This window comes from Hemicordylus capensis, chromosome 5 (assembly GCF_027244095.1).
Source record: "Hemicordylus capensis ecotype Gifberg chromosome 5, rHemCap1.1.pri, whole genome shotgun sequence".
In the NCBI taxonomy this organism is placed as follows: Eukaryota; Metazoa; Chordata; class Lepidosauria; order Squamata; family Cordylidae; genus Hemicordylus; species Hemicordylus capensis.
Genome location: NC_069661.1, coordinates 30,371,346 through 30,384,310, shown reverse-complemented (window position 1 = coordinate 30,384,310; position 12,965 = coordinate 30,371,346). Strand labels below are relative to the sequence as shown.

Here is a 12,965-nt window from a genome sequence, read left to right as displayed (position 1 = left end):
AAAAATTACACAGTGAGCGCTGGGTTTCCGATTGAAGAGATTAAAAGGTCAGGCTTAGTGCCTTAACATTTGTATGGCTGCCTGCTGGTGGAATTTGTTCTAGCATTCCAAAACAGCTGAATCCACATGCCTAGATTCAAGTTCCTTCTGGGCGCTCTGAGCCTGGCTGCTTTGTCTCCGGGCCCTTAAAATGCAGATACAGTATGAGACTTATTGATCTGTTTGTCACATTTTAAGATGCCAATCAATCAAAGTGTGTGTCGGCATAAATATAAATAAAATAATTATCTACTTAACACTTTTATGTTTGAGGCTGCAGTCACCACTGAATAGAAAAGGGCTTTAGCAACAGTAGCAGCAAGGAGAGAAGTCTTGAACATCTATCAGAATAAAACTTTATTCATAGTTTGTTAGTAAGTATATTTGTATACTGCCCCAAACTTACATCTCTGGGTGGTTTACAACAAGCAACTTAACGAAACGGCAGTTAAAACATTAAAACAGTTTAAAGGCTAGGGTGAACAGATGCATTTTAAGCATTTTATTAAAAGCTGTAAGAGATGGAGAGGCTCTTATTTCAGCAGGGAATACATTCCAAAGCCTTGGGACAACAAGAGAGAAGGCCTGATTCTGAATAGCCACCAGACGAGCCAGTGTTAACTGGGACAGGGCCTTCTCTGTTGCTGCCCCTAGACTTTGGAATGCTTTCCCAGTGGCCATTCGCTCCTCGGGCTCCATCACAGTTTTTAGAAAGCTTGTTAAATCTTGGCTTTTTATCCAGGCCTTTACATGATAGTTTTATTGCTGCTTCTGTGTGTTTTTATCCGTGTACAGTTTTTATGTTTGTATTTTATATATTTAAAATCAGATTTCCTGTCATATTTTAAACTTAATACTTTTAACAGTCATTTTTATTATGTTTTTTAATTTTTGTAAATCGCCTTGGGATTGTTTTTAATGAAAGGCGGTATATAAATTTAACAAACAAACAAACAAACACATTAAATAAAATAAACTGCAGGCGGACCTCCCTTAACTTTACCAGGTTATTTAGCTACAGTGGCAATGTACTGTATTTGCTACAATTATGGTATAATTTATACCTATAATGTATATGCAGTTCATATGCACAATTTAAGGTGGCTCAAAGTAGGATCTAAAGATTAATAACAAAAAGTTGTGAGGAATTAAAAAGTCTATGAATTGCATCTGTTCTTATTTTTATGTGCCTGATGGTGAAATGGAATTCATCTTCTATTTAAAAGGAGATTTCAACAAAAAGGTGGCTCAAAGTAGGATCTAAAGGTTAATGACAAAAAGGTGTGAGGAATTAAAAAGTCTATGAACTGTATCTGTTCTTATTCCTACGTGCCTGATGGTGAAATGGAATTCATCTTCTATTTAAAAGGGGATTTATAGCTTTCATTCTTTGGGCTTGGCTTCAGGTTTAGGAGTTAACATCAGGCAACATTCCTGGAGGAGTCAGCTGGTGGCACACAAACTCTCTAGGCCACTGTGGGTTCATACCATTACAGCTCTGTGTGTGAGCCTTCATGGGGTTTGCCATGTGAATCAAGGAGCGAAACTTTGTCTCTCAAAAGCAGCTTCTCCTAATACTGAGAGGTTCTGTCCAGGAAAAGGACCCTAAAGTTGCTGCTGCTTGCGGCAAATATGACTTAGGACAAGCCAGGCCACTGCAGAATATGTGGGTGAGCTGATCCTGATGCTTGTTTCCCTCTGCAGCCCCTCAACTTGATATTGGCCTTCCTCCATCTTACACTGGATGAATGAGGTAGGAAGCCTTTACCAGGTTGCTGAGAAGGAATCAAGAAGAAGAAGGATGTATGGGTTAGGGATGTGCACAAACGGCTCATCTGAACTAGTTCACCTCAAAATGGGGCTGGCCCGAAATTTCAATCATGGATCAAACCAGGGCCGTTTTGGTCCGTGATTGAACCGAATCGGGCCTGGTTCATACAAACTGGTTCAGGACGGTAAGTGGTATTCCTGAGGAGGCAATGGTGAGAGAGGGGGAAACCGTTTACCCCAGCCCACTCGCCCCTCTGGTGTGGTAAGCACTCCCCACTCCTTTACCAAGCTGCCGCCAAGTCGGCAACTTGGTAAAGGAGCAGCGAGCGCACTTCCGGTGCTAGGAGGGCAAGTGGCAGCGAGCGGCCAGGGTAAGTAAGCAGCTTTCCCCCCACCACCACCACTGCTGCCACCTCAAAAATGCCCCTTTACTTGTGAAGGGGAATCCTTGGCAGATTCCCCTTTACAAGTATATCTCCCGAACCGGTTCAGCCCAGTTCAGTGGTCTAACTGGACTGGACCCGGTTCGGCTGGACACGGAACTAAACCGGTTTCATGCACACCCCTAGAATGGGTTGCAATACACAACCCTTTCACATTCTGTTTGTGGCCTTGGCAGTACCTCTCCATGAGTGTTTTTACTCTGGGATGGCACCAGTGCACCAAAAGCAGAAAACCAGAAATTCACTCACCCATAGCAGCTTAATCTCGCCCTCCTCCATAAGAAAGGAGAGGACACCCAGAAGCATCAGTAACATGCCAAGGCTATTGACATATCCTTTTACTTACTCCTTTAGCTTTTATATTTTAATCTGGCCTCTCAGTCAAGCATATGACCATTGGAGGAAGAGTGTAATAGTAGCTCTCTCTTCTTTATCTTGCTTGAAACAGCTCCCAGTAGATGTTTTCAAATCAATGTCACTTTATAAGTATGCAACTTTATAAGTGCATAAACACAAGCTTCTGCTGCTTCTTTTAACAAAGGTAGACAACCAGCTATGAATACTTGAGATAAAAAACAATACTTCTTACAACCAGATCTTCTTCAACGTCATTGGCTGACATCTGGACTAAGTTACTCAAAGGGACTCCTTAATCTATTTCTCCATGTCAACATCATTGGGAGAAGGAATAACCACCCTAAATGCCTGCCTGAAGACAGTAATGTGCTGGATGAGGGATAACAAACTGAGGCTTAATCCAGAGAAGACGGAGGTACTTAGTGAGAGGTTGGAACTCAGAAGATGAGTTTGATCTGCCTGTTCTGGATGGGGTTACACTTCCCCAGAAGGAACAGGTACGCAGTCTGGGGGTGCTTCTGGATCCCAACCTCTCCCTGGCTCCCCAGGTTGAGGCGGCGGACAGAGGTGCCTTCTATCAACTTTAGCTGATACGCCAGCTGCATCCATTTCTTGAAATAAATTACCTCAAAACAGTGGTACATATGCTGGTAATTTCCAGGCTTGACTACTGCAATGCACTCTACATGGGGCTGCCTTTGTATGTAGTCCAGAAACTGCAGTTGGTACAGAATGCACCAGCCAGGTTGGTCTCTGGGTCATCTCGGAGAGACCGTATTACCCCTATACTGAAAGATCTACACTGGCTGCCGATTAGTTTCCAGGCAAAATACAAGGTGCTGGTTATAACCTATAAAGCCCTAAATGGCTTAGGCCTTGGGTATCTAAGAGAATACAATCTTCACTATGATTCCCACCACCCATTAAGATCATCTGGTGAGGTTTGTCTCAGTTGCCATTGGCTCATCTGGTGGCTACTCAGGGACGGGCCTTCTCCGTTGCTACCCTGCGGCTTTGGAATGCACTCCCTGTTGAAATGAGAGCTTCCCCATCTCTGACAACTTTTTAAAAGTCAGTTAAGACACATTTGTTCACCCAGGCTTTTAATTAGATTTATAGTTTTAATACTTTTAACTTGTTTTAAGTTTTAAATTGTTTTTTATGTTTAATTTTTTAAAATTGTGTTTTTATTGTGAACCACCCAGAGATGTAAGTTGTTGGGGGGGTTTTTTGGGGGTTTTTTTTGGGGGGGGTCTAAAATTTTTTTAAATTTGTTAATAAATAAATAAATAAATAAATTCAATAGGACTTTAATCAAGTAATTTGGTCAGGATGTCAGCCTCTGTGATTAAACACTAAAAATAAATGATCAGCATATGTTACCTTTCATAGATGGATGAATACATGCATAGTATTTTAATGCTGAGCATAGGTGACAACATCAACTCTTGTTCTGGTCTTTGAAAATATACTATAAAGATTAACCAAGAACTATATAACCTTCTCAAAGAGAACAGATTGGTGGGTTGTATCTCAGGACTTACCAAGTTCTGCTAAATTGCCAAATGCAACAAGGCACATTTCAGTCAAAGCTGAATTTTGGCAATGAATGCCCAACAATTTCACTAATGTAGGGATAACACCCATATTGATGAGCTGAGATTGCAGGGTATCTAAAATCAGACACACACAGAGACACAAAGAGACAAATGTATTAAGTTAGTATTATTCTTTGTAGTATCATCACAATATTGCCTTATTGATTTTGGAAAATAACTAAGAATACAGCAGTGAAGCAACTACAACCATACAGTAAAAACTAATCTTCTGATATTTGCTTAGCATTAGAATGTAATACAAGATATAAATCCCCAAACGATCTACTATATGAGGGGCAAAAACTGCCTCTCTCTAGACTCATCTACACAACACCCTGGGCACATCTAAGCAATGAACTTATATTCTGTTTATTTCACTTGAACTGTCATGACTTCCCCCAAAGAAATCTGGAAATTGAAGTTTCTTGAGTTGCTTTGATGTCTCTGTTAAGAAATCTCGAATCCCTCTTTATAGAACTACAATTCTATTCCCAAGATTCTCTGAGAAAAGGCAATTACTGTACTGTTAAAACAGTTTAAACTACTAGTATAGATATGCCCTCAGTATCTGCTCCTCTCAACAGTCATATATTTATTAATACTAAAGAGGAAAAGGCTTGTTTGCACAGAAGTCATTATGTAGAGCAATTATTTCTTTCAATCCAGTAGTTCCTGTGCATGCAGAAAAACTCACCAGGCTTCTCTTCAGAGCTAAGGAAAGCTCCATCTATGCATTTCCATGTGCACATTGGAACCCCACAGAGTTATGGGTTATAGTTTTTATGGCAATCTTGCAGCCAACTATAGGCACATACATTTTTAAGGGGCATTACATGTAAATAAACATAAGCAAGCCCACAGGCTTCTAAAATGAGGAAAGATTCAAAATCAGCGTGGCCAAAATAAATGAGGTTTTTCCATTTATACTCCACAAAATCCCTCCAGAACAAATCTCTCTCACACACAATTTCTGAATGTTATCATAGCACAAGTGAATAATTCTGAGGATCAATCTAAAAAATCAAACAAGAGTAACGCTACTCCTTCATGAAAATGCCTTTTTTTGGCTCATAATTTCAAATGATGTGCAATAGAAGTTAATTTCAGTGAAAAAGTATTAGCCACATTAATGAAATGCCATAATCAGTCTCCTCTTACCCTCACAATTTTTCTTTTAAACAAATGAGCAAGCAAGCTTAGAATAAGTAATAAGACTTACACACTAAGATATTATACAAACAAGTTAGGTCACATTATAGATTACAAAAAGCTTGAAAAAACAAAGATATGTAACAAACAACAAGAAAGGAAGATTTGAGAAAAGTCCTGTGTCACTCTGATGATGCCAATTTTTACTGAGGCAAGTTTGCAACATTTACAAATTAAAACATTATTGCTTGTAGATGTCAGCAAACAGAAATATGTTTTATTACTATCAGCCAGAAGACTGTTATTTAAAAACTTAAAACCAAAGTATCCACAATTTAGCTGAAAGGAGTAAAATACTTTTTTTTTTTTTTGGTGTGCATCTGAAGGAAATTATGCAAAAATGACATACATTCATGGGTTCAGAGATGAGCCCTGAATAGAATCAGATGCTCCTATAGCTTCATTTATTTTATTTTATACATTTATATCCCACTCTTCATCTAAGGAGTCCAGAGCGGTGTTAACCTTTGTGTCCGTGACAATTCTGCAAGTAGATAGCTTTTCTTTCATGTGAACTTTCCTTTAGTCAGAGTAATTATCCATTCCAGACATTAATCATCAAGCGGCTTACTGTAGCACAAAGCTGAATAAAACGACAGAGCAGCACACAAATCTAGAGCAAGTTTCAAGGACAAGGCCTGAATGTCATCGCTGGATTCCCAAGGCTATTCTGCTCTGTGCAGCCCCATGGTGATTCCCACAGACAAAGGATGATGAAGATTTAGCAAAGTACTGATGGGTTGGATCTACCTAGCAAGTCTTGAGTTGCTAATCCCTGGCCAGGATTCCTTCCTAGGCAACTCAAAGACTGGCTATGATCCAGGACAGACATTTACATGGGCCAAGGATCCCATGATAGAGATGTGGGTGTGCTTTCCTCACTAGATAGTGGCTTGGGTGCTCCGCTCAGTCTCAAAGTTCACTCGGTGACCACTCTCAGCCTGATCTGCCTCACATGAGGTTGATGTGGGAATAAGGGAAGGAACCATTGACACTGCCCTGAGTTCCTTGGAGGAGGACAAGATAAAAATGCAATTTAAAAATACAGACCACATTATGAGGCTGTTCTTATGAGCAGCCAAGCCTGCTCTTGGGTGTGTGTGTGAACAACACGTTCCAGCCTCTGACCCTCTATGCTGCCATAGTGGGGGGATCATCTTGGCACGCGATCCACTCACCCAGCACCCCACCATGGATCGTCTGCAGGGAAGGGAAGGTAACAAAACCTGCCGGCGCGCCAAGCCCTTCTCACTGGTCATAAGAAAGGGCTCAGTGAGTGTTACGCAAAACACCCCCATTATACAAATATGATATAGCACCTGCATGAGCATCAGTGCCACAGATTATGAGAGTCATGGAGGAAAATGGATCCTCTTACTCCACCACCACAGGAACAGAATCTGATGTTGAACCCTGGCAAAAATTTGAGCAAGGGCTTGTGAGCTTGGAAAAGTCAGAGGAAACTGCAAATTGTTAATATGGTAATTAATGTAGCTGTCAGCAGTCTCTCTCAAATTAATTTAATCTCTTTTTAAACTACATGCTCCTTCTTAAACAGCATATTAATAAAACCATTACTATCAGTGGGTGTTTTTTGCTTGATTAGAAAAGGTCTTGGAGTAAGTCCTGTCACACAGTCTACCAAAATTAGGTTTAAAATCTTATTTCCTTAAATGAAGTTGCACTTTTATTTGAAGAGCAGCAAGACCCTGTTATAAAGTGTACGGACACTAAAAACGTATGCCGTTTCCAACTTCTTATTTCAGAGGTTCTCAGAACCATCTTCTCAGGTCCCTAGATGTTGTTGGGCTACAAACCCCCACCATCCCCAGCCACAATGGTCAAAGGGAGATGTAGTCCAGCCACATCGGGGGACCCAAGTTTGAGAACCCCTAACATCAACTAATTATGCACTATGAAAATAAGAACTTCCTGACATCTCTCCTAAATTTCCTGCCAGTTTCATTGGATGACCCCTTGTTCTAGTATGTGTGTGAGAGAAAAACTTATTTCTATCCACATTATGCAAAATACTATGAACCTCTATCAGGTCTCTTCTTAGTCGGCCTTTTTCTAAACTAAAAAGCCCCAAATGCTGTAGTCTTTTCTTGTGAGCAAGGCGTTCTAGCCCCCTGATCATTTTGGTTTCCTCTTCTGCACCTTTTCTAATTCTATAAATCCAACAAAGTTTTGGATTTGGAGAATATCCAAAAAGGTTTGGATAATAACCCCTATTTACAAATGTCAATGTTCTGAATGTCAAAACTTCCCAAGATTGTGTGGTCATACTTCTATCTTCCACTTAAGGTGACTGCTTTTTAATGCATTAATCAGTGCCTTTTATCTAACGAAGTGGATGGTGGCTTCAGTTATTTATTTTGTGCAGACTACTGAAAATAATCAAGAATCACATTATAACATTGGCTCAGCGTAAAATCCAACTAGACCATGCTGTTTATCACTGACGGAATTTATTTATGAGTAAGTCTTCCCAGACTGCAAGTTTGTTAGAGATATCAGAAAACCTCTCCCTCAACCCTGACGTTACGGAGCAATTGAAGTTGTCAAATTTTAGGCGAACACATAATGCCAATAGCACGTGCACTGAATGCAATTCTGTCTCTTCTAGTACAATGAGCAAGCAAATAATAATTCACTCTTCTTTAACTTTATTGCAAGCTGCTTAGAATTCCCAGGCCCCTTCAGATGTTACTTTAGCTGCAGTGTTGAACGTTCTGGTAATGTCAGATGTCTGAGATCACATGGGAGAACCCCATGGTGTCTCCCCATCCCTGGTGACCTTGGACATTGGACACTACAGAGCAATGTGGGAAGGAGACATGTTGCAGTGAGCACCCATGCCACTAAGGTAATATCAGAAGGGACTCTTGGACTTCATAGGAAGCTTGGAAAAAGTAAATGGTCTGTGGAGAAACTGGCCTAAGAGAGGAACTTTGATAGTAAGCATCTTGTTTTCTCTTTTAAATTGCGCTCTCTTTTGCAGATGCTCTAGAGGCTCTTAATAATTATACCTGAGGGAAGGAAGGTACTGAAGAGTCATGGGGAAAGGGGACAGAAAAAACAGAAGGCACATGGCAAGCAATGTGATGTGAATTCACACTGCTACAGTTCTTGCACTGCTTCAAAAATATGTGAAAGGTCTGTATACCCATCTACACAGACTTGTCATTGGAAACCAACAGATCTTCTCACATAAGAACAGCCCTGCTGGATCAGACCCAAGGCCCATCTAGTCCAACATCCTGTTTCACACAGTGACCCACCAGATGATGCCCTCTCTCCTGCTGTTACTCCCCTGCAACTGGTACTCAGAGGCATCCAGCCTTTGAGGCTGGAGGTGGCCTATAGCCCTCCAATTAGTAGCCATTGATAGACCTCTCCTCCATTAAGTTATCCAAACCCCTCTTAAAGCCATCCAGGTTGTTGACTGTCACCACATTTTGTGGCAGAAAATTCCACAAGTTGATTATGCATTGTGTGAAAAAAGTACTTCCGTTGGTTGGTCCTAAATTTCCTGGCAATCAATTTCATGGGATGACCCCTGGTTCTAGTGTTATTTGAGAGGGAGAAAAGTTTCTCTCTATCCACTTTCTCAATGTCTTGCATGATTTTATAGACCTCTATCATGTCTCCCCACAGTCGTCTTTTTTCTAAACTAAATAGCCCCAGGTGTTGTAGCCTTGCCTCATAAGAAAGGTGCTCTAGGTCCCTGATCATCTTGGTTGCCCTCTTTTGCACCTTTTCCAGTTCTACAATGTCCTTTTTTAGATGTGGTGGCCAGAATTGTATGCAGTCCTCCAGGTGTGGCCGTACCATAGTTTTGTATAAGGACATTATAATATTAGCAGTTTTATTTTCGATCCCCTTCCTCACACACACCAACACTCGCTCCAGAAAACGAACTTCCTCAACAGAACTGAGGTTTCTTTCTGCTGCAAAGTATCTTGAACATAGAGCACACTTAACCCAAAGTCTGGGAGAGCAAACAAGCAAACACAGCCAGGTTTAAAAGACATCTAAAGTTGCAGGAGAAATGACACTGTAACTCACTCTGGCCTATAAATCAAGCCTAACAGACTTTGCAGCTCATTAACATTGTAGGCAGAGGTGTCACACCTAACACAGTCGAATTCAGACACTAAGGCAACCTGTCTGCTACTTTAGTCAAAAACTCATCCATTTCAACACTGACTCTGTGGCTTACATTTTTAATAGGGAGCATATTTACAGCTGGAGGAACTTTTCTTCACTGAATATATTGCCACAAAAAGCTTAGCTAAAGTACTGCACAAGGCAAAGACTAGAAGAGGCCCTACATATTCCAGAAGGGTAAAGGGCACTGAATGGATTGCAATATAAAACCTTGCAAACAGATTTTCCAGGCCTGGTCTCCTGTCCCTGCGCTGCAGCCTTCTCATTTCCTTCTTCCCCACTTGTGCTTCCATAGCACAGTACTGTATGTCCAAAGCAAGGGAATTCAAGCACTGTGCATATCCATTGCGAGATCCCCAATTCCTCCATTATTTGATATTAAGGTCAGAAGAGAGAAAGGGAGACCATGTAGAGTTGCAGCTGCTATAATGAAGCATTACTTTTGCACTGTTGGAGAAAGGTAGTACAGGTAGCCCTCATTATTCATGGGGGTTCCGTTCCCATCAATTAGGACAAATATAGAAACCACATACAAAGAAACCTTACCCTTATGGGAATCCAGGGTTTAGGTTCCTTACTCTGAAAAAACTGCTAAACAGCAGGGAGGGGGCAGAACTAAGGGTAGAAAAGCATACTACTTTGTTCTCCAGGTGTCCATGAATGCCCCCCCCGCTCCTCTTATTTTCTGTTTACTGAAGAAGAAGAAGAAGAAGAAGAAGCCACAGAGAGAGCCATTTTGAAGCACAAAATGGTTCAGTGCTTCAAAATGGCAGCCGGAAGTGATATCAGAAGTCATTTCCGGCCATTCAGAAACCATGGATAGGTGAAAAATGCCTATATTTCATGCAGATGATAAAGAAACTGGGTCTCTAAGACCCATTCGCAGATACATGAAACTGCGGATAACAAGGGTTTCTTGTACTATGTTGTGGCAGCAAAAAGGAAGAACGTGCATGAGAAGGGAAGGAGGAAGGGAGGCATTACCAGAGCAAAGTGGTGTTCATGGTCTTGACAAACGAAGAGCAGAGACAGACAAAGTCAGTCATAACTTTGTCATTTATTTCAGTGTCAATAGGCATAGAAGAACACGGGAAGCTGCCGTATACTGAGTCAGACCATTCCATATAGCTCAGTATTGTCTATATTAGCTGGCAGAGACTTCTCCGAGGTTACAGGCAGGAGTCTCTCCCAGCCCTACCTGGAGATGCCAGGGAGTGAACCTCAGGCTTTTTGCATGCAAGAATGCAGATGCTCTTCTACTGAGCTAGGGCCCTGTCCCCTAAGGGGGAAATCTTACAGAGCTCACATGTAGTCACCTATCCAAATGCAAACCAGTGTGCTGAGCAAAGGGGACATTTCATGCTCGCTACCACAAAACCAGATCTCCTCCCCACTTGAATATTAGTAGTTTCATGTCCTTCAGGTGACACACAATGGAATGTCAAATAATGAGATCTCAAGAGAATAACCTGAAGAGTTCATTTTAAAGTTTTTGTCAGATCTTAGGATCTTAGAAGTCAAGGCATGCTTTTGTTTAATAATGGAATAATGCAGAAGGACTAAAAGGAACAGTAAATGAAACTTATTTAAAATAGAAGATGATATTACTGCCAAGAAAAGATCCAAAGGGAACAGTTTATAATCTGTATGTGAACCTCTTGTGTTTAAAGAGTAAATGGAAGAAATTGTTAATTAGATCACTTCTATAAAATAAACTTACATTTATGTTTATGTAACTCTAGCCTGCCATTCCCTTTGGAAATGTAAGCTTCAAATAAGTATGCAAATAACACACAAACCACTGTAGATACAAGAATTAGCAAAGAGAAGAAGCAGCATTTGAATATTGATTTGCTTTCCAATTTTGCCTAGGTAAGGTTTTGAGAGTAGGGTGAGAAATTTAAGGAGAGACAGAGCACTAACCAACTAAAGCAATATATTCCAATCACGTCAGGAGGGTATGCAAGATTCAGAAAGACTTGGTAGTTTTATGCTGCAGCATCAAGATATTTTTCAAAGGTAAAGTGAAGGAGACACAAGTCTGACAGACCAACATTTAATGCAAAATAGAATGAGATTGCAGTGTAAAGCAGAATGATTTTTAGCTACATAGATGACAACTAGAAATATTTATATATTGCTTTTCAACAGAAGTTCTCAAAGCAGTTTTCATAGAAAAATAATTAATACATAAATAAAGATGGCTCCTTGTCCCCAGAGGGCTCACAGTCTAAAAAGAAACATAAGGTAGACACCAGCAAGAGTCACTGGAGGGATGCTATGCTGGGGGTTGGACAAGGCCAATTGCCCTCCCTCTGCTAAATATTAGAGAATCGCCACTTTAAAAGGTGCCTCTTTGTTCAGTTAGTAGGGGAACTGGTAGCAGATAGTGGTATGTGTTCATACACAAAGATCCGAAATAAAACGGGCTTCCCCACCACCTCTAATTATGATTTCCAGTAGGTAACCATTTTAAAATACAGTGCGGCTCTCCACATGAGCAGTGTGGAGAGCTTACGAGGGTTCTGCGGAGAGAGTGGGCTTGGCCCGCTCTCCCTGCAGACGATCTGGCGGCCAGCCCTGGGCCACCGGATCGGTCGCCCACATGATTACCAGCTCTGCCATGGAGCCGGTAGGGGTGGTGGGGTTGGGGGGCCGCCTGGCCCCAGGAAGTCCCAGTATGCCCCACGCAAGTGCACGGGGCATTCTGGGGAGACCCTTGTGCCGGGAGGCTTGTTGCAGTCTCCCAGTTGAGGGTCTCCTCATGAGTCACTGTGGCGCAGAGCCTTGCTGTGGAGACTCACGATCCGAAAAACAGGGTTAGTGGGGCACTCGCTCCGCTATCCTCATTTAATGGGAGGCAATTAGGCGGGCTAGCTGCCGGGAGCCATGCGGGGGAAACCGGGCTGGGCTCCCTTAGCCCAGTTTCCTCTGCATGTGTGAACAGCCTCATTGTCTATTATTTTCACACCACACTGTAAAATTAAATGGAAGAAAGAGCATGTAGTCAAGGGGCTAGGGTTAGGTGTGGATGTGGGAATCCATATGCAGTCTGCAGCATTGGGGAGGCCACTATCTAACAACTTCCCCTGTTAACTGGGCAAAGAGGCACCTTTTACCGTGGTGATTCTCCTTATTTAGCAGGGGGAGAGTAACTGACCCTATTCACCCCCAGCACAGTACTTCCAGTGACTGTCGCTGGTGTCTATCTTATGTTTCGTTTTAGAATGTGAGCCCTTTGGGGACAGGGAGCCATCTTATTTGCTTGTTATTTCTCTTTGTAAACTGCCCTGAGCCATTTTTGGAAGGGCGGTATAGAAATTGAATAATAATAATAATTATTATTATTATTAACTTAACCTGCCTCACAGGTTGG

General features: G+C 41.6%; 1 protein-coding gene across 6 annotated transcripts in view; it reads right to left on the bottom strand.

Moving 5' to 3' along the window:
- Window positions 1-12,965, bottom strand: part of RAP1GDS1 (Rap1 GTPase-GDP dissociation stimulator 1) — a 180,885-nt gene that overhangs the window by 34,451 nt on the left and 133,469 nt on the right. For all 6 annotated transcript variants that reach the window (XM_053255245.1, XM_053255246.1, XM_053255248.1 and 3 more), the window contains one exon: window positions 4,154-4,282. In XM_053255245.1, coding sequence (XP_053111220.1) covers window positions 4,154-4,282 — 129 coding nt within the window. The remainder of the gene's footprint in view (window positions 1-4,153; window positions 4,283-12,965) is intronic.